At 41.0% G+C, this 17,938-nt stretch overlaps 1 protein-coding gene and 2 long non-coding RNA genes across 4 annotated transcripts; 1 reads left to right on the top strand and 2 right to left on the bottom strand.

Annotated features, from left to right (window-relative positions):
- Positions 1 to 377: 377 nt before the first annotated feature.
- Positions 378 to 13,933, top strand: LOC107572468 (uncharacterized). Its single transcript, XR_001607351.1, has 3 exons — positions 378 to 1,291; positions 10,479 to 10,482; positions 13,919 to 13,933. It is a non-coding gene; the product is annotated as an uncharacterized lncRNA (long non-coding RNA).
- On the bottom strand, positions 1,281 to 4,082 carry tiprl (TIP41, TOR signaling pathway regulator-like (S. cerevisiae)). 2 transcript variants are annotated; one of them, XM_016258887.1, is made up of 8 exons: positions 3,971 to 4,082; positions 3,705 to 3,867; positions 2,813 to 2,992; positions 2,652 to 2,751; positions 2,452 to 2,583; positions 2,278 to 2,373; positions 2,128 to 2,190; positions 1,281 to 1,534 (listed from the first exon to the last, which is right to left on the bottom strand). In XM_016258887.1, the coding sequence occupies exons 2-8, from the start codon at positions 3,815 to 3,817 to the stop codon at positions 1,412 to 1,414; spliced, it is 807 nt and encodes a 268-aa protein (XP_016114373.1). In that variant the 5' UTR covers positions 3,818 to 3,867; positions 3,971 to 4,082; the 3' UTR covers positions 1,281 to 1,411. The 2 variants fall into 2 exon arrangements, with proteins under 2 accessions (XP_016114373.1, XP_016114372.1); XM_016258886.1 differs by having other exon boundaries at positions 3,705 to 3,818; positions 3,981 to 4,076.
- LOC107572469 (uncharacterized) lies at positions 8,121 to 8,645 on the bottom strand. The gene is made up of 3 exons (XR_001607352.1): positions 8,530 to 8,645; positions 8,349 to 8,406; positions 8,121 to 8,200 (listed from the first exon to the last, which is right to left on the bottom strand). It is a non-coding gene; the product is annotated as an uncharacterized lncRNA (long non-coding RNA).
- Positions 13,934 to 17,938: the final 4,005 nt, after the last annotated feature.

Here is a 17,938-nt window from a genome sequence, read left to right as displayed (position 1 = left end):
TAATGCAACATTTAATGCCATGATTTTATGAACTTAAGACTTTCTTCTCTGATTTATGGAAATTAATGTGAAAGAATCATTTTTAAGACCCACAGAAAGCCTGAATGTTAATGTACGAATGACCTTTGATTTAGCCCATCGTGCCATTTCATGCCATAAAAATAGGGGGAAAAGCCATTGGAGCATATCTTCTTTTCTAAATTATCTTTGTGTTTTAAGACTCTTTTTTTTCATTTAAATTTAGAGCAGTGAATTTTAATATATTTGTGTATATTGCAATCATTTAAGTTTGATTTTTGGGCTCATCTGAGTTCATGAATTCCCTGAGAATCGAACATGACTTTGAGGTACAGAAACATGACATAAATTAACCTGTGGGCTTTTTCATCATAATTACATGCTTAGTCAAGCTTCATTTAGTTAAAGTACGAGTGGTAGAGAAGGGGAAAAGTGGATGTTGTGTAGAAAATCGAATTGCCCTCGATTATTTGACATTTTATCACTACTTTCTCAATGTGAAAATGGAAATAATTGTTTCTACAAAGCATTCCCTTAACGATCCAAAATGTTAAATTTAGTAAATTTTTTCCCAAACAGACTTGGAGAACCAGACGTTTAATACTCCCCACTTTACTCGAGAGAATTTCTCAACAAATAAAAGCAAATATAACCATTAGCTCATTTATTACAGCTAGAGTCACTGAACTGATTCAGCGCGTCTAACACACGTGCGTCACATTTAAAGCACTCTGGGATTATTAACTAAAACCTCAATCATCTCCAGATTTCAGACGAGCATCAGGAGTTACTAGTTTTTCTCAATTGCTAAGACAATTCATAAAATTCACAATTTTCTCAAAACCATAAACACAATCTCAGAACTACACGCCAATTTGAAAACTCAAGTCAAAATCAAATATTTTAATCAAAAACATTCTCTTTTGTCATCATCCAACTTTAGCCTCAGCTGACACAAAAAGCCCAACAGGTGCACAGACGGACACGAGTGAGATCAGTTCAAAACACGGAGATAAAACCCTTTGATTGGGAGTCCGGAGTTATTTTACAGCACACAACAACAATGAAGGAGTGCAGAAACGGGAAAATAAACATTTATCACACCACTGTAAAGAGATCTGAAATACACCAGAAACGCTCAACACCAAACACATCACAACCGACAGCACACTGGAACGTGTTTAGAGTTTTGAGAAACCGTGCCCGCTGATTCAGTTGCAGTGTGTTAGCGATCGGAAAAACTGAACTATACGCTACAAGTGAGTATTAGTTCGTTCTCATCACATCTAGACATACTTCTGAATCAAAGGATTTTAATGAAATCCTCCACATCAAACATGTACAGAGTTCAGGTTTAGTGGGTTCGAGTCTGTAGCGAGCGCTCTGCTCGGCGTCACTCGGATGGTTCTGCTTGCGGCGTTCTCTCTGGAAACTCCAGCTTCTCGCACTCGATGAGCTTCAGCGGCAGCTGCGGGGAGATTTCATTGGGGTCTGTGTAAACCGCTGGAGGAACGTGCTGCGAAGTCAAGGAAAGACACTCTGAAGCGCAGTCGCATGTTTTTTTTTGTTAAATTTCAATGTACTGATTTTTATTTCATATTTTGCATTTCTAGATACTAAGTTATATTTATGCAGTAAATATAATTCGTTTATTATCTGTTTTGGAATATACCCGAGACTGACATTTCTGACTGAAACTGTAAATCTAGAATATTTTGGAGCGTAGACTTAAGCTTGGTCTCTTTTCAAAGAAAGTTATAGAAGTTTATTGTTACGAACAATGCACAAAAATACTATTTTTTGTCAAACATGTTTTACTCTAAAACTGGATGAGAATCAAAGCCATGAATCTAAATAGGCTGTTCCAAATTTGAGGTTGATATCTCAAAAAAATGAGCTTTTGTTTAGCCGCAGAACCAAACGATTCCACTGGATGGAATTTCAAAGCGGTCATTTTTTACTTTTTTTTTCCAAGACCATTTAACCTTTTCAAATCATGTCCTTCATGATTGTTATGTGTTCACACAGCAAGTGCCAAAACAAATTCTAAAATAACAGCTTCCTGTCAGAAATGACGGAAGAGCAGCAGAGGGTTAATCTAGCACTCACCTGGAGGTCTGACATTTTACTTTCACGTGTGCTGAATTCTCGAAGCATGTGGTTTTTTCCAGCCTGTTTAAAGCAGTGCAGAGCAACAAGGTTTAAGATATGGTAAAATCACACGGTATTGTGTTGTGCTGATAGGGTGAGTGATATTGCCTCGTGATAAAGACGCGTGTCGTTTATCCTGATCAGCACGCCGTCCACTCGCAGGAAGAACCGCAGCAGGAGGAAGAAGCTGGTGGGCATCACTCTCTGAAACGGCAGACATCATCCGTCACACGCTAACCGGCGACGCACCAAACACCAGCAGACGGATCGGAGGAAACTCACGATCTTCACGCTGATCATGGACACGCCGTGATCGTGCAGCTCGTCCTCGAACAGCAGCACGTCCTCGAAGAACTTGATCTGTTCTCGCGCCCGCAGCTTCTCCATGTCGATGCGCTCGGCGGTGGGCTTCACCTGCGCACAAGCTCGGTCTGGGTCAGAGGTCAGCGCTCAGCCGGTTTAAGTGTTAAAGCACACAGTACCTGGATCTGCAGCTGCTCTCCCAGTAAAGTGCCCCTGTAATCTGTGGTGTAGGTCCAGTCGTAGCGCTTCACCACCTCTTTAGACGCCTCCGACTCGGCTCTGCACAGACACCAGTCAAAGCATCTTTCCCGTGAATAACACAACATCTCCGCGCGTTTACCTGCTGTCCTGCCACTCCTGCGCGCAAGCCACTTTCACAGAGTCCTGCATGTTGTTGACACGCTTGAGAGCGTCGATGGCGTTGAACTCGATCCCGAACCCGTCGGCGTGCTGAATGCGCAGCACATTGTCTCCGAACAGCATCTCTGGGAGAGCCGGCATGTTCATGCTCTCTGCTAACCTGCCACAGAAGAGACTGGGTTAGTATTACTACAATCTGTACTGTGTGAAGCGCTTTACCTGTAAATAATCGCTCCGTCTGCTGTGTACACCTCTCTGCTGGGTAAATAAGTGGATTATCTGAGCGTGTTTGTTAAAACATCATTTGTTATCAGACTGAGCAGCCATCTTTGATGAGGATATTATGTTTTATTGACTGTATAAACACTGTGTGTGCGGCCTGCTTTATTTTTTCCGTTTGCTCTGCTTGAGCTTTAATGCTTTTGGTCTTTATATATATATATATATGTTTTTGTTTACACATGTTTTCAACTAAAAGAAATCCTTGAGATATAACGATGGCATATCATAAGCCTGTTCAGAAATGGTGACAAAGGTCTTTCTTGTTAAACGTCACTTAAATAAATGAATATTTGTGTTTTATGAGCCCAAATATTTGATCAAGCTACAATTACATTTTTATTCTTCGTCAGAATGGAACAAAACTCGTAGAGCTCTGTAAACACACAGAAGATCACGGACATGAACAGGTCCTGATAAAAACAGCCACACTTCTACAGTTTGCATGGGGCTTTAGTTTTAGTTTTAATCACGTGTCTTCTTTAAAAAGAGCTAACTCTGAGCTCAGGTGTACTCTGCAGCAGAGGCACACAGGTGAGAACACGGTCCTCCTGAGCTGCAGCACACGGATGTGTTTGAGGCAGAAGGCGTACCTCTCGATGTCTTTGGACTTCATGATGTGCGTCTTGGCGGCGGTGAGGGTCCAGGGCCCGAAGCGGAAGTCCCGCGTGCTGCTCTGAAACCCCGGACAGATGACTGAAGACATTGTGCAGACGAGCGGCTAACTCTCTCACACACCACTCTCGCGTGCTTACACTGCGGGATCAACAGCGGTTACTCGGTCACAAGCGTACAACACTTACACACATACGGCAAAGACTTCTAAACTGTTGAAAACACGGGAGTAAAAATTAAGAACCGAGTCCAGCCTCGTATCCGTTTCCACGCATGTACAGAGCGCAACCTCGAATTGCTCCCGATGCCGAGCGCACCAGCCGCCGATAGTTCCGGCTGCTCTTCTTCTTCTTCTTGTTAGTTTTATGGCGGATTGCAACCATGACATAACAGGTGCATACCGCCACCTACTGTATCGGAGTATGCAGCATGGATTATATCTCAGTGAATGCACTTTACATTATATATATATATATATATATATAAATAAATATTATAGCACTACTATCTAAATCCTATAATATACCCCTGTATCCTTCAGATATTCCACAACAGCATCCTGTGCATCTTTAACCCCTTCTCCTGTTGTTCCCAAAACACCCTCAAGGTTCCATTTCCTTCCTGTCCGACTTATCTTTTGGTTTAATCTAATCCTCTCTTCCCTATACTTCCTACAATGTAACAATATATGTTCTGCATTTTCTGTGATTTTACATTCCATACATTCATCTGATTTACTTTTACCTAACAAAAACAATGTTTTATTTAACCCTGTGTGGTCAAACCTCAGCCTGGTTAGAACTGACTCCTCCCTTCTATTCCTTCCATTCACACCCTGTGCGTTGATAAATTTCTGTATACTATAATATTTCCTTCCACTATTATCCATGTCCCATCTGTCCTGCCATTTCTTCATCATTTCTTTTTTTATTATTGCCTTAGCTTCTCCTTTACCAAAGGGAATATTTATAATATCGCTCGCCCTGGTTGATTCCTTTGCTATTTTGTCTGCTTTCTCATTCCCTTTTATATTTACATGAGCAGGTACCCAGCAGAATCTCACATCTATCTGAAGCCTCCGCAATCTAAATAAATTTTGATGGATTTCTAGCATTAAATCTTCTCTATTAGATTTCATGTTTTGAATACTGTAAAGGGCTGCTACAGAGTCAACACAACATACCACTCTATCAGGTTTTACTTCCTCCACCCACTGCAAGCCTACAATAATCGCCATCATCTCTGCCGTATAAACTGACAACTGATCAGGTAATCTTTTCCCAATACTTACATTCAATGTTGGTATGTATATTCCTACGCCTGCCCTATTTTCTTCATCTTTGGATCCATCTGTATAAATATCGAAATAATTGTAAAATGTGCTTTTTATGTATTGACTTGCCATGTGTCCTTTCTCACTCTCTTCCCATTTATCCTTTAGTTCCCTTATATTTAAATCTACCTCTGGTTTTGGAAACAACCAAATAGGGATATTACTGATAGGAGTAGGAGTGTTAAAACAGATACTGTCTAGTCTATATTCCTCTGATTTAGCCTTTGTTACCCATCCAAAGCCATTACCTTGAAAAGAGTTGTATTCCCAACATTCTTTAATAAAACTATTGGTAGGGTTTTCATTACCACATCCACGTAAGCGACATAACAAAAGTTACATAACTGTACTGTACTTAAATGTAAAAAAACCTTTACTCAAATAAAGATTAAATTAAAATGTATCAACATTAATTTATATTTAATTTAATGATTCGTCTGCGTACCACTAGAGGGAGCCTGAGTACCACTAGTGCTACTCGTACCACACTTTGAGAACCACTGCTTTAAACAATCTTAATTCTAGGCCTGCAACAACTAATCGATAAAATCTATTATTATCGATAACGAAAATAATCGACAACGATTCTCATTATCGATTAGTTGGGTCTGTCCACAGTGCACGTCCGGTCGTGTAGCACTGAATAAGGCATTTCTATGGACAAAATGCATCTAAAATAGTGAAGGAAACAGAATGAGCCGCTGTGGGAGAAGAACGTGATCCAAGCTGCCCAAAACATGAGAATTCTTTATTTTAAGCTTTAAGCGAATGCATTAGCATACTGGCTTGTCCTGTCAGGTGAATATGAATACATGTCAGTGGTTCTCAGAGTGTGTCATTACCCAATAAATGACAATAACATTTTTAGATTTTCACGAGTGATGCAAATTTACCTTAAGAATTCACAGAGCAGAGAATCTAAATTCACCAGTTCAGCAGATTAGAGAGTTGTTTGTTTACTTGCGTTCTGCTGGTTGACAGCTGAGGTGACTCCGTGGCTGATGCGGGCTTCCTGGAGGTCTTTGAGGGAAACCCTGTTACTGATTGGTCGGTGACGTCAGGATGACGTCCTTTGGGAAACCCCTCGTTGGTCTGTGATGAAGCCGAGGTGTGAGCAATTCTGCTGAGAGTCTTAGTGTGCAAGACTTTCAATTTTGTTGACGATTTCAACGAAGTATCACTGAAGTGTTGAGTTTTAGATGGCTGGTCGCTTTGATGTTAAACGCGTGAGCACACGTGGGGTGCTTTAACACAGCGACATGGCGAGAGCAGGTAAAGTACTGTCTTCTTTGGCATATCTTGAGAGATACCCAAACAGTCCAGGAAATGCTTCACCTTCACTGACCCTGCATGAGTTTTACGACTGCATCTTTTGGATAGGAGTTATTCGATTTGTCTCAATGGAATGTGAGGGGTTGATGTGTGTCTCCATCATGTAGGTGGGTCTGTTGCGAGACATAGATCCTACAGCACGTTTGTTTGAAGGACATTGGGCAGAATGTGGAATAGTGTTTTTTGTAAAAAAAAAAAAATCAGATTAATCGAAAAAATAATTGGCCAACTAATCGATTACCAAAATAATCATTAGCTGCAACCCTTTAACCCTCTGGGGTCTGAGGGTGTTTTGGGGCCCTGGAGAAGTTTTGACATGCCCTGACATTTGGGTTTGTTTCAGTATCTTAAAAACATATTAATGGCTAAAGTCTGATAACACTGTAATCAGCACAAACTGGGATACAATAATATGTGAGCAGCATGAATGCACATGTTTGTGTTATTGAGAAAACAGCGTTTATGCGTGGTTAGTGAAAAACTAAAAATTTTAAGTCACTGAAATAAGGCAATAAAACACATACAGAGCATTTGTTCACAAGACTTTTGAGAACTGGATCTTGTAGCCTAGAGTTTTTGCTACAAAATGATGTGAAAATCATCCTGTACACTCATTCACAGAAAACAATATATTGATTTAACTTTTGTAAGACATGATTTGTGTTAGAAAGGTGTGTGAGACAAAGGGCCTCCCAAAATGAGCCATCATTATAGATGTGGCCTTTAAAAATGCGCTCCACAGGGAAAGAGATCCCATGACCTGCTGCAACAAGTTCTCTGGTACATGACGTACATTACCAGTAGGGGGAAGTCGTGTTTCATTCTCAGTTATAGCTTGTACTGAAGCTAATGAATGTGTTAACCTCTCTCAGGTGTACTGTAGTGATTCAAGACAAGCCAAAAACAGGGTTTGGAAAATGGATTCATGATATAATCACTAATTCTATCAATTTTTATTAAAAAAAAAAAAAAAACAAGGTACAAGAGCGTTAATTAGAATAAAGGGGCGGTCACACTGCACTCCTTCCACTGACTTCCATTCATATGCGTGCGAATGCGTCAGACCAGAAACGCAAGCCCGTGTGAAAAGTTTCGCATTCCGCTGCGTTCCAAACAAAGTTCAAGCTTGGTGACCTCTGACCTGCAAATTCGCATCACTTGAAACCGTGGGGCCAACAGCAGTTCGATACATCACAGCATGCTCTCATAGATGAATTAAAAGAACAAATGTAAAACTGCAGCGCTGCAGGAAATTGGAGTAGATTGTATGTTTTTACATTTAAGATGTATGTTGAATTTAAAGGGTTAGTTCACCCAAAAATGAAAATTCTGTCATTAATTACTCACCCTCATGTCGTTCCAACCCTGTAAGACCTCAGTTCATCTTCAGAACACAAATCAATTTATTTTTGATGAAATCCGAGAGCTTTCTGACCCTGCATAGACAGCAACACAACTGTAATGTTCCCAGGTCCAGAAACATAGCAAGGAAACGGCTAAAATAGTTTTTTTTTTTTTTTAAAGACGCTGCAGAGCATGACGTTATATCATCATTATACTATTACAGTGTCAGAGGAAACTTCGCATGCTCAATCTAGTGTGACCGCGGCATTGACAGCCCTTCACACAATCTAAAACTGAATGACATCATATTTTGTGTTCAATCCGTAGAGCACACCTTTTCTGTCCTGACACCCTCAGGGGACCACCAAGGAAGAACACAGAGCAAGTCACCTAATTTTTTATTTAAATGATCATCAGTTTAAGTTACCAACTCCATTTTGAGCTCCAGTGTGTCTCTTTAAAATACTGAAACGCATATTATATTGGCAGGATCATTTCAAATGGTAAACATTTTACCCTAAATAATGTGACATGCTTTTGATAACACCAATCAATGCAGATGCATGTGACACTACATCTAACATTTAAAACCTTGCAGTAAATTTATACTTACAGGTACTTCTGGTGTGAGAGGAAAATCCAGTCTTGAGTTCCATACCAAATCAATTTACCTGTACACACATAAGCTGCAAAATGCATTTCATTTCATTCATCAAAGCTACATAACATATTAAATTATTTTCTGTATTGCAGCTGTAGAAAGAGCAATTCTGGAAACACTAGAGACGATGTACATGAAGATCACCCCTCTGACTTCATCGGTCCAGTCTCTAGTGTTGTACCCCAAACACAGAGGAGGGTGGTGTCTTTCCTCTAGCATCTACTGCAGACCGAGACAGACTGGAACAAAGATCAGACCCAGGGTTTATGCAGAGAATGGTAAGAATCACAGAAACAGTCAAACCTACAACTACTGACAAGATGTAAACACACTCTGTGTGCTAACATGTGTGTGCATGTTTACACGCTACCTGTCAAAAGCTTGGAATGATTAGGATCTTGAGATGTTTTTGAAAGTCTCTAATGCTCACCAAGCCTCCATTTATTTGCTAATATATAAAACTTATGAAAAATATAACAGAAACAGTAATACTGTGAAATATTACAATACTAAGCAGTTTTTAAAATTTTTTAAATACTCATTACTTGTTAATTTTCATTTACAAAAAAAACTAAACAAAAAAAAAACAAACAAACTTGTTCTTTGGAATTACATACATTTTGAAAAGTGATAATTTGATAATAAAATAAGGCAATAATGAGGGTCCAAAAACCAATGGCACATGACCAAGTAAACACAAATTAATAAATCATCTATTCATTTTTTATAAATTGTAATATTAGTAGAGGGATACTGGAATGCAGAAATACTACACAGAACTAAGTGTCATATTACTTGAGACAGAATATTAGAAAAAGTAAAATTCTTGTGCTGCAGGTGCTTCTGAGCTGTGTGTTTTTTTTATATTAATACCACAACTGTAAATAACAATCTCTATAGAAATCTTAAAATATATGTTCTACATAAAAGGCAAATGAACATGTATCTACATTTTAAACGTGATAACTTGCATGCCCAATCATTTATTATGCTTGAGTTTGAGATTTGTGATTCCCTTTCGTGGAACTTCGAACTGCGTCCTCTAGGGGCCGCTATGGGGGACGCCTCGTCGTGACCCGTGTCTGAAGCCTACATTGAAAAAACACCAACTTGTTTGGCCGGCGACAGCCATGATGTCACTACCGTCGGTTGAACTTTTTGGAAGGTGTGTGTCCCATTACGTCTGGCGTAAAAGTAACACTGCATTTCAGAAAAAGAACATCATACCAACAGTAAAATATGGTGGTGGTAGTGTGATGGTGTGGGGCTGTTTTGCTGCTTCAGGACCTGGAAGACTTGCTGTGATAAATGGAACCATGAATTCTGCTGTTTACCAAAAAATCCTAAAGTTGAATGTCCGGCCATCTGTTCGTGATCTCAAGCTGAAGCGAACTTGGGTTCTGCAGCAGGACGATGATCCAAAACACACCAGCAAGTCCACCTCTGAATGGTTGAAGAAAAACAAAATGAAGACTTTGGGGTGGCCTAGTCAAAGTCCTGACCTGAATCCTATTGAGATGCTGTGGCATGACCTTAAAAAGGCGGTTCATGCTCGAAAACCCTCCAATGTGGCTGAATTACAACAATTCTGCATAGATGAGTGGACCAAAATTCCTCCACAGCGCTGTAACAGACTCATTGCAAGTTATCGCAAACGCTTGATTGCAGTTGTTGCTGCTAAGGGTGGCCCAACCAGTTATTAGGTTTAGGGGGCAAACACTTTTTCACACAGGGCCATGTAGTTTTGGATTTTGTTTTCCCTTAATAATAAAAACCTTCATTTAAAAACTGCATGTTGTGTTCACTTGTGTTATCTTTTACTAATATTTAAATTTGTTTGATGATCTGAAACATTAAAGTGTGACAAACATGCAAAAAAATAAGAAATCAGGAAGGGGGCCAACACTTTTTCACACCACTGTATGTATATATATGTTTTAATGTGCTGGTGGTTATGTGTGTATAATCCTTCTGTGAGATTTCTTTGCAGCATTTTCCGGGACCTGTGTGTTTCTGTCCTTTTTAAGGTAAGTCCTCTGTGAGCACCCCTTTGCTGGATTAAGAAACCAGGTGCTCGACTAGCAGTGTTACCTCACTCATCGATATTGTGTCCAGCCGGTATGATAGCCCTGGTTCCGGCTTCATGCTTCCTGGACCATGCGGCCAGATCAGAGCCTTCTGCGGGAGCCTTCTTGATCATCAGGCCCCCGGCACGACACTGCAAAAAATTCCTGGATGTCCGGGCTCCAGGATATACCCTCTTGCTGAGGCATCGAGCAAGAAGTATAGGTGGCATTTGTGAGAACCTTCTTGTGTAATGCTGTCTCAGGCAGTGCTCCCCTCGCCTTAGAGGGTCGTATTTGAGCTTGCCTCTCCCGTTTGGCCCAGTACCTCCGGGTATCTGTGATCTCCCCTCACCATTGAGGGTTACTATGAGCATGCTGCTTCCTATCGAGTGCCCGGGTTCGCTCCGTGGGCTGTTATTAGCAGTGCTCCCCTTTACCAAAGGTTTGTCTATGAGCGCGCTATTCTTTCTGATTTCGGAGTTCTCCTCTCACGTGAGAGTTGAGTTCTCTGTTTTCCCAGGGCACCTGGAACCAGTAGCATCAGGTGAACTAGGCCCTTCCAAATCCGCCTCTCTGATGCGCTGAGTTTTTGGCTAGCTTGCAGTACACTTACCTCTGATTCTAACAATCATGCTGGGCGAGCCCCCTCTCTCGTTGAGAGCTGGGTCGGTGTTCCCTCAGCTAGGTAACTTTACTGCTGGCAGTTCCAGTATTGGAACATGCTGTAGGTCGGAGCCTCCCTCTTGTTTTAGAGCTGGGTGTGTTGCCCCCTCAGCTAGAGATGTACTGCTAGCCATTCCAGCTTTATATCTTAGATCGAGTTGGTGACTCTCAAACATATTGGGTTTGGTATGCACCATTCCATCTATGAGCTGCTCTTTCAGAGTGCCACGAGAGCTCCCTTAGAACGGTATCCTAAAATCCATGTTATGGTAAGTGTGCACGTGAAGGCTTTGTGCACTTTCTAAAATCCACATTGTGGTAAGTTCGCGCGCTAGTTCTTTGCGTTCTTTTCTAAAATCCTGTATGGTGAGGGCTTTGCGCGGTTGCTTCGTGCCCATTCTTGAGCTGGTTTAAGCCCCGTTCACCTTGGGCACCACTCCACTTAGGTATTCTAGGATCCTACCTACTTTAACAGGGTGTGGCCACTAGAGGTCTGTTGAGACAGTTCCTTTCAGAGCTTATGCAAGAGCAAGCGTTAGCCCCTGTGTGATCGGCCAAGACTTAGTGTGATACTAGGTTCTTGGTCGTATCCCCTTAAAGGAATCCATTATGATTCCAAACCTTGAGCTTTATCCCGGGCCCAGGAGTCTGGCCCTAACAGGTAAGTCTGGTATGTAGCATAGGCCTTTGTCCGTAGGGGACAAAGTCACGGACAGCCGTCTGACGTACCAGGGGCAACTCACCATGAAAATGGTAAAGTTGATACTTAGTGCTCGCCATGGTTCAGGCCCGCACTCCCCTCAGCATGGCGGCATGGGTATATCGTTCCCCATAGCGACCCCTAGAGGGTTGTTGGTGTTTTTTCAATGTATGCTTCAGACACGGTTCACGACAAGGTGTTCCCCATAGCGACCGCTAGAGGACGCAGTGTCTCGTTCCCTACTCCGGGAACCATGGTTACATAAGTAACCAGAGACGTTTCACGATGAATGCGGCTAAAGTAAACAGTCTCACTGGCTGCATTCGAAACCGCATACTCAATGAGTAGGTACTTAATTTCAATAAGTACTTACTTAACAAGCGCTAAAAGAGTACGTACTGAACAGCCAAATCTAGTTAAGTATGAACGCGATCCGCCATGTTGACGTAATCTTCTTATTCTTTAAATTTTTATGGCATTTACAATCATGATTTATCAGATGTATACCGCCACCTATCGTACCGCGGTACATAGCATGGATCGTGGTCCCATAACGTTGACGTTAACATGTGACCTCCGACGTTATAACAAGTTCAATAATTACTTGAGGTGATAGGTGTGCACTACCACCTGATCACAGCAGTAAATTGCTTACCCTGCCTAGTGGGGTTTTCCTTAGCATTTGGAATGGTATTACAAAGGAGACGTCGGGCAGCTGCTCGCAGATCTCGCCTTAGGAGAACACTGTTGATGTTATACTTCACAAATGTAAGTGTCACCACTAATAAATTAAGATTACACCAGAATGAATTGCATTGCTAGCTCACCCCAACACTTTCGCACATAATGATAATAACAGATGCAGGCCCATGCTTAATTGTACTACATATTACTGAAAATTTAATAATTTCATTAAAAAAGCCTAATTGTTTTCATATGACATGCATGAAAACACAAGACAAATGGAGCCGATGTGAACATCAATTTTCAGTCAAGCAATGAATTAATGCATGAAGTAATGAAAAAATTGCTTTATTTACTGACATTAATTCACTCATTTTTATTGTTTCCTAATTAACCATCACATTAAATCCATCACGCTCCCTAAGGTCGCAAAATTCTGGACTTTTGGTAGTACCTAGGATAGCAAAGTCCACTAAAGGAGGTAGAGCTTTTTCGCATTTGGCTCCCAAACTCTGGAATAGCCTTCCTTTCTTTTCCAACCAGGGATGACCTGGAGGCAGTGGGAGCAGGATTTGCACAGCTAGCTGGGTCACCAGCTTTCAGTCGAGCAGTCGGTGCAATAGACGGCTGTCATATCCAAATTAAACCTCCAGGAAATAACTCCCAATGCTACTACAACAGAAAATTGTTTCCTTCCATCCAACTCCAGGCCATCACTGATAACCAGGGGAAATTCCTTGATGTCTTTGTGGGATATCCGGGGTCTGTGCACGATTCTAGGGTGCTGAGGAACAGCCCTGTATATGCTGGCAGCCTATATCCACCTGCAGGAAAGTGCATCCTCGGGGATGGGGGCTATCCTTGCCTGAGAGCACCCATCTGCCTCATCACCCCATACAGAGAGCCTGTGCAGAACCCTGTGCAGGCTCGTTTCAACAGCGAGCCCTCCCACGCACGAAGCATAGTAGAGCGAGCCTTTGGCATGATGAAAACACGCTGGCGCTCCCTTTTCTTCAAGGCCTTGGAGGTGAGCCCTGTCTTCGTGCCTGAGGTTGTTGCATGCTGTGCTGTGCTTCACAATCTCGCTCTTGTCAATGGGGACATCGTTGAGCCAGTGGAGGAAGACCATGATGACGGCCCCCCCTGAACCCCACAACCTTGAACCAAGTCAAGTCACCTTGACTTGACTTGAGGGGGAGAACATGTGCGGGACAATCTGGCTGCTGCTGTGTCCGCTCCAAACAGTTGTGTGCCTGCTCTCCATGAGCATGACTACCTGTGAAAGAAAATGTGATTTGTATTCCTAAGTAAATCCTTTTTTGAAAGTGTCTGTCATAGTTTATTTCTTTAGGGTACTATTACAGGCTTATATACATTTATATACATTTCATACAATTTTTATTTGAGAGATTAGTTCATTCAAACATATAAATTCAGTCATTATTTACTCACTTTCATGTCGTTTGATCCCTCTGTTTTTGTTCATTACACTATTTGTTGATGCTTTTGAGGCTTCTAAATGTCACGCATTATTGGACAATATTGTATGACCAGAAACCAACAGAATATACTTGACCAAAATCAGCTTTTATGTTCAGAAATAAAACTAGAGGGATGGAACACCATGAAGTGAAGTAAATAATGTTTATAGCATATGTTTGGGTGACCTTTAATCACTGTTACTATGTGTAGTTAATGCAAGTGAAGGTGGTTTGTGGAAACAGTCTCAACATAGGTTATGAAGGGCCATTGTCCAGAAGAGTTAATTTCCTCCCCGTGTGTGTGTGTGAAATTAAATTCTCATTTCAAACATATGTTTGTTCTAAACAAAACTCCATGTTTAAATATACATATGTATTTGCAATACATTCAAGGAGGCGAAGTAATCTTTCCTCCCTTTGACTTGCTTCCTGGTGCCACCTTTCTTCTCTTTCTCTGTCCTCAGCATGTCGTCTCTCCTCCTGCTCTTGTCGGTCTCATTCTCGTCTATCCTCCTTCTCCTCCATTTCTCTCCATCTTTTCTCCTCCCTTTCGACTGCTTCCTGCCATTTCCCTCTCCTCCATCTCCTTGATCAGATTCTCAACTTATTTCCGGGTTCTTTTCCTTGATGCCCTTGGTGTGTCTGGGGCTGGGCTCCCTGAGGATGTAGAGGCCACAGCAACATCCGGGCCAGATGAGGCAATAAGGGCAGATGGAGCGATGGAGGGTCTGCACCCAATTGCCTCATCCATGACCCTGTACCACTTCCAGGATGCTGCTGTGGGCTCTACATCCTCAGTGCTCACACCGGTTGCTGGACATTTGAGATCCTCTCCCGCTCTTGTCGGTCTCGTTCTCGTCTCTTGTCCTTCTCCTCCATTTCTCTCCATCTTTTCTCCTCCCTTTCGACTGCTTCCTGCTCTCTTGTCATTTCCCTCTCCTCCATCTCCTTGATCAGATTCTCAATAGATTTCTGGGTTCTTTTACTTGATGCCCTTGCTGTGTCTGGGGCTGGGCTCACGGAGGATGTAGAGGCCACAGCAAAATCCGGGCCAGATGAGGCAATAAGGGCAGGTGGAGCGATGGAGGGTCTGCACCCAATTGCCTCATCCATGGCCCTGTACCACTTCCAGGATGCTGCTGTGGGCTCTACATCCTCAGGTCAAGAATCAGAAAAGTGCTGTAATATCTGTTTGAAATAACATTAACAGCATATGACATCAGTTTAATTGGTTTCTGTAGTATACTCACTCAAAGCCTTTGATGGCTGCATTTTGTTTTCCGGTGAAGAGGGCCTCATTAGCCGCTCTCCACTGGATAAGCACATGTGTGTGTGCTCATCTGTCCCTGTAACATTCAAACAAGATTGTTACAAGTTACTTTTGTGATTTATGTTTTCAGCACTACACACAGGAAAAAAGTTCTTCAGTGGTTCAGGTGCTATATGGCACTAAAATGGTTCCCCTATGATTACGAGCCAGCAAACCACTTTTAGTGCTCTTTAGCACCCTTTATTTTTAGAGTGTATATAAATGTTGAGCCAGTTGCTGATGCGTTTTATCCAATAACATTTGATACTTAATTTATCAACAGTACTAATAGACAAATACATTTGATAGCTTATTGATAACTTTAATGTCTTGAAACCTTTAAAATAGTATGGTTTTATTTACATGACAATTATTTACATTAGCAGTGTTGACAACAGTGAATTCTACTGCATAGCTAATAGCACACACACATCACTGATGTCTATTTCATGTTGTGATGCTCTCTTCTGCAATACTTGTCGAAGAGGTTTCTGTCAGATATTACAAACATTTAGTAAACGTCTTTAACTATGTATATAAATTAAGAACATATAAAATGCTAAAGTCACAAGCCATCTGAATTAACGTATGTAAGTTTCCTAGTTAAAAACTGCACATTAACGTGCTTGCAATCATGAGTTTAGAAGTGGGAATAATGACATTTACGATTGCGCGTGAATGCAGCAATCCACTTTGTAGACACGTGTGCTTACTGGAGCTCAGCAGTGGCTATAAATAAACACGTTTTTACAACAAAAATCACAAATATACTATAATATCGGTGCAAACACCTTCAACAATTCAACAGTTTACTTTACGGTAGTTCAAAAAATGCAATTTTAACACAAGAAACCATGTTTTTGGTTTTTAATACTCACATTTGAAAACATCCCCGTTTTTCTCCAGGTTAAATTATGATGTATCCTCCTCCTTCTTCTTCTTCTTCAGGATTTGCGGCAGATTAGATGCATCCTCTCTTCTTCTTGGTTAACGTATCCTTTCCCATGGCATTGTGGGATAGAAAAGTATCCCGCGATCGGCACTTCGGAGTCTGGACGGGACGCAGTAGGCCATCCGGGGAGCTCTCGCCTACTCTATGAATACTGTGGTTTCGGACATACTACTCTTCTCACGTATCCATTTCACCTACTATATAGTAGGCAAGTAGGGATATTTGAATGATACTTAAGTATATGTACGCCCGAATCTCGTGAGAAATAGTGCTCCATCCAGGTAAATCTCGCCTACCCTTTTGTGGATATTGAGATTTCATGCATACTTTTCCTTCGCCTACTGCTTTTTGCCTACTAAATAGTATGGAAGTATGCGGTTTCGAATGCAGCCAGAGAAACTTCCAGTCAGGTGTGTTGAGGCAAGTTGGAGCTAAACTCTGCAGGACACCGGCCCTCCAGGACCCAGTTTGGACAGCCCTGATATAAATGTGTCTGTGGTAAACACGGATCAGTAGCGGACTCCTGTGTGAAAGCTGCTTCACAAGAGACACCTAAGAGGGGAATTCACCACATTTTCAAAAATGAAATTCAGACCCTGAATAAATGTCTAAAATTCCTGATTGGAGTGCAAGTATAAATAGTTATAAATGATAAAAAGAAGGCTTTAAAACAGTGATCTTCACTATTTTTTTCATGAGAGCCGCACTTATTGGACAAAGTTAGCAGGAGAGCCACTTTTACTGCAAAGTATGAAAAGTTACTCAATCTGTCATCCCTGAAAATACCATATGCAATGCAATACAAAGGGGTTTATTTTTAAAAGTTATTTGCTTCTACATTAGCCCATCATGTATCAAACCATAAGAGCACATACGGTGTTAAGAGCTGGAAAGATTGCCAAAACAACTCCGCAGTGAGTCAATGTCATGGACGTAAGGGCAGAGCAAGTTTAAATATCTTTCTAGTCTATATTTCCATCTTGTAATTCCGCTGTTTTGGGTATTTTTAAAATATAAATTATTTATAATAGAGCAGACACTGACTGTTGTTCATGTATTTATGTTCTCATTTAGCGAGACAGCAGACGCTGAAAACACTGCGCACTTCAGTACTCAAAAAATTGCTTATAAATCACTCATTATGCTATATTATCACCAAATATTGGATTCAATCTTTTCGTCAACTTATCTTTGATTTAGGACTGGTTTTGTATTTATATTTGCTTCTGATTAATAGTAGGCCTCATTTATCTGAAAGTAGGCATCTCATTTTTTGAGTGAAAAAAGCATTTATGAATAATATTCACCATATTATTTATTAACTGATGAAAATTTGCTCTGATTAATCGTAGGCCTCATTTATCTGAAAATAAGCACCTCATTTTTTGAGTGAAAAAATTATTATTTATGAATAATTTTCACAATATTAAATAAAATGTGGAGAAACTGTGTACTGTTTATCACACTAGTGTACTTTAATGTTTAATCAGGGAGTTTGTTTTGAAAGGCTTTTATTTTGTACAAAATGGCACAAAGTCACACTTGTGGTGTTCCCGGTCAAAAATGACTGGCCATTCAGAGTGAATGGGAAAGATCACAAAAAAGGACCTTTATTTTGAAATGCTTTTATTTTCTGTAAAGGGGCAAAAAGTAACACTTTTGCTGTTCCCTGTCAAATCTGAACATT

Source organism: Sinocyclocheilus grahami, unplaced genomic scaffold, assembly GCF_001515645.1.
Source record: "Sinocyclocheilus grahami isolate Dianchi unplaced genomic scaffold, SAMN03320097.WGS_v1.1 scaffold1755.1, whole genome shotgun sequence".
NCBI lineage: Eukaryota > Metazoa > Chordata > Actinopteri > Cypriniformes > Cyprinidae > Sinocyclocheilus > Sinocyclocheilus grahami.
The sequence above is the reverse complement of the archived record's forward strand: the minus strand, read 5'-3'. Positions and strand labels throughout refer to the sequence as shown.

Excerpts from the sequence above, each read along its gene's own strand:
- tiprl (XM_016258887.1), bottom strand. The coding sequence starts at position 3,817 with ATGTCTTCAGTCATCTGTCCGGGGTTTCAGAGCAGCACGCGGGACTTC. Across the intron at positions 2,993-3,704 it reads AAGTCCAAAGACATCGAGAG|GTTAGCAGAGAGCATGAACA; the intron begins GTACGCCTTCTG and ends CTTCTGTGGCAG. Across the intron at positions 1,535-2,127 it reads GTAAAATGTCAGACCTCCAG|CACGTTCCTCCAGCGGTTTA; the intron begins GTGAGTGCTAGA and ends TTGACTTCGCAG.